The sequence below is a fragment of the Triticum urartu genome, chromosome 3A, assembly GCF_056163025.1.
Source record: "Triticum urartu cultivar PI428250 chromosome 3A, HENAU_Tu73, whole genome shotgun sequence".
Taxonomy (NCBI): domain Eukaryota; kingdom Viridiplantae; phylum Streptophyta; class Magnoliopsida; order Poales; family Poaceae; genus Triticum; species Triticum urartu.
In genome coordinates this window covers 523,665,133-523,668,581 of record NC_141875.1, presented here as the reverse complement: position 1 = coordinate 523,668,581, position 3,449 = coordinate 523,665,133, and the positions used below count along the sequence as shown (strand labels likewise).

The window sequence follows — 3,449 nt, the reverse complement described above, 5'->3', positions numbered from 1 at the left end:
TATTACTACGTGCACTTGCTTGACAAATGACAAGGAGTCGAGGCTGCCGGGTATACAGCTCAGCTGCACACACATTTGCGGCTATCCGACCTGCAGTGTTGTGTCGTGCTCGCTCTGCTCGCCCCCATGAACGGGACGAGATCCACCGCGCCCGTGGTCTCGCGGGATGTGAGTGCTCACAGCGTTGCCTGCGGAGTGCCTAGTGCTCGTGCTCCATCCAACATGCACGTTGGTGCACGCCTGCATGTAAGAGCATCTTCACTCGCGTCCCCAACAGGTTTAGGGCAAATTTTTTTGCGCCGGCATCGAAAAAACCCTAGTCGCCCCCTGGATGCCGAATTCAGTCGGTCTAGCCCATTTTTTGGCCCGACGATCCCGGACCGAACCCAACGCACTAGGAGGGAGGGGGGAGGGGGAGCGCTTGGGGGCTGCGGCGGAAGGAAAAGCCACTCCTGGGCCATCACTGTCAGGCGAAAAAGTATTTTGCACGTCCAGACTCGGCCCCCGCGCGCATGCCCCGTTCCGCCGCCGTGCCGATCCCGGCGCCGCCTAGCTACCCACCGCCGCTAGAAAGGCCATTCCCCCGCCGGAAAAGAGAGGGTTTGTCGCGGCAGCCTCCACCCCGCTCCTGGGCGAGCTTTTCGGCGCTCCGGTCACGCAGGCAGGGATACCGGCGGCTGTGCGCCTACCACACTCGTCATTGTTCGGTGATTTGTTTGCTCGGCGATGGACTCGGATGACGAGGAGACGTTCACGGCGCTGCTGGAGGAGGAAGCCGATGCCAACGCCCAAGACGAAGAGCACCTCATGTTCCTCGCTGCTCTGGTCGGCCTGTTCGTGAGCAATGCAAAGCCGCGGCGAGGTGGCTCGGCGCCGGGCCGCCTGAAGGCAAAGCAAAGTGATCGATTGGAAGGCTATTGTCCGCTCTACGTTGACTACTTCGCTGACGCTCCACTGCGCGGCGAGAAAGTATTTCGTCGCCGTTATCGGATGAGCCAAAAGCTCTTCCTTAGGATTGTGAATTCCATCTCTAAGTTCGACAGCTACTTCAAGTGTAAGAAGGATTGCACCGGCACACTTGGGTTCACCTCACTCCAGAAGTGCATGACAACTATGAGGATGCTTGCAGCCGGAGCTCCTGGTGATATACAGGAAGACTATGGACGTATGGCTGAGTCCACCACCATTGACTGTTTGTACAGGTTCTGCAGAGCAGTGGCGACAGTGTTTGGACCACGATACTTGTGATCACCCTATGTCGAAGACACTGTTCGGATCCTAGCACAGAATGCAGCAAGAGGATTTCCTGGGCTTCTGGAGGCAATGCATGCAGTCATGTGCCTTTTTACATCCTCTGCCAAGCAAATGGACAGTTTTTCCATGCCCAATGCAAGCAGTCCTATGTCAAGCTTGTTGAAGGTCATGCTCCTTCGGTGAACTTCGAGGTCAATGGACGCCACTAGAACAAGGGATACTACCTAGCAGATAGCATCTATCCGAGATGGTCCACATTTGTGAAGACTATCTCAAACCCTGTGCCAGGAGGCAAGAACTTCTGCTTTGCCAAGTGTCAGGAGGCTTGCATGAAGGATGTCGAGCGGGCATTTGGTGTACTTCAATCTTGATCTGCTGTTGTCCGGTACCCCGCCCTGACCTGGTCGAAAGATCAGATTGGGATGTCATGACTTGCTGTGTCATTTTGCATAACATGACCATTGAGAGCGACCAGGAAGAGCCAGTGTTTGACACTGAAACATATTACAGGCAGGGTCTTCTTGCCCAAGTTGATCACCAGTTCCTGGCAACCTGGACTACCTTCTTCAATATGCGTTAGGAGATCTGAGACCCACAGGTGCATCAACAACTATAGCATGATCTGGTGGAGCACCCATGGAGGCTCAAGGGCAATGCCTAGCTCGACGTGTGATGAAATATGAGTTTTTATTTGTTGAACTATTTGATTTGTATTGATTTGTTGAACTATTTGATTTGTATTAATTTCTGTGATGAACTATGTGATAAAAACTAGTTTTTGTTGAATTTGTGCCGAAGCATGCCGAATATGGGTCAAAATCGGTCAAATTTGCGCCGAAAGTGTGCCAATTTGCGCCAAAAGTGAGACGAAATCGGCGGCTGGGGGCGATCTTGAGGGGCCGGCTGGGAACCCGACCCCCCCCCCCACCGATTTTTTCGCCGGTTGGCCCCCGGGCGGCGCTATTTCAAGCCCCTGGGGGGGGGGGGCGAACGGCTGGAGATGCTCTAACGCGGGCCGGACTCCTCGAACACCTTTTATATATCTGCACAGATGGCTCGGTCAATGATCAATCACAAAAATCGTGACCCAACGACACCCCTCGTATTGGCTCTATATGTCCGAGCTAAGAGCATCTACAGCCGGACTTGGCAATTCCGACCGCTCAAACGCCCGCGGACAAGCCCGGGCGCGTCCATGGACAGTGACCTGTCACGCCTCAAAAAATGCATTCCACATCTGGATACCTCAAATCCATATTATTACATGCAATGTGAATCTAATCTAAGCAGAGGTCATCCGATTGCACTCCCCGCTCGCTCGGCTCCGCCCTGCTCATGTCCTGCGGCCGACTGCACTCCTCGGAGTGTTGGTCTGGTGGCGGGCAAGGTAGAGTAGGGCATGGGACACGAGCCGACTCACAAGACTCAAGGCGCCGCCGTCTCCCATGGCCTACTCTTCCTCGTCGGAGCCCGGAACCCGAACGGTGCCGGTGGACGTTAGATCGATGACAGGTCCATCTAGGGATGAGCCGCCGACCTCCACCACGATGTAGTTGCAACGCCCGAACTGATGCGCCATACGGGGTACTAGAGAATGCGACTCCGCCTCGCCGACGTCCGCCGCCGCGAGGGCTGCCGCCGCCTCCCGTGCCCGGTGCCTTGCACGGCGGGCACGCCGTGCCATGGCCTCGTGGGATGATGGTGCGTGCCAAATATCGACATGCCACCAGAGGGGTTGCGCGTCTGCCGGCACGTTCGGACACCACACAGACCACACGGCCTCCGGCGAGGTAGCTACGGCCGGCCTAGCGTTGTATCCATGCGCCATTTGGGCGGATGCAGCCGTGCACGGGCCTCCTCCCGGGCGTGGCCGAGCGCAATCCGGATGACCATCTCGTCCTCGGGGCCGTGTGGGATGAGGTAGGGGTCGACGGATCTAGAGGTGAAAGACTCAGATCCGATGCCCGCCATGCCGGTGATGACCGGAAGGAGGCGGAGGCGAGCTTGGGTGGCGGAGGGGAGTGGAGGTGAAGGGAGTGAAGCGTCTAGGGTTTGGTTCAGCGAGCGGATGGGGAGGGTTTTATGTGGGGTCGGGTGGGCCAGCGTGTGTCAGGGCCGGCGTGGCGAGCGTGCCCGGGCGCCCCATATCCGCCCCATATTTGGGCTAGATACGGGGGGTGTCGGTCAGCTTTGAG

General features: G+C 57.0%; 1 protein-coding gene across 1 annotated transcript; it reads left to right on the top strand.

The window, feature by feature from the left end:
• The first annotated feature begins 726 nt into the window (after nt 1-726).
• LOC147980350 (uncharacterized) lies at nt 727-1,248 on the top strand. The gene has a single exon (XM_087515568.1). The coding sequence runs from the start codon at nt 727-729 to the stop codon at nt 1,246-1,248; it is 522 nt and encodes a 173-aa protein (XP_087371694.1).
• The last annotated feature ends 2,201 nt before the right edge of the window (nt 1,249-3,449 follow it).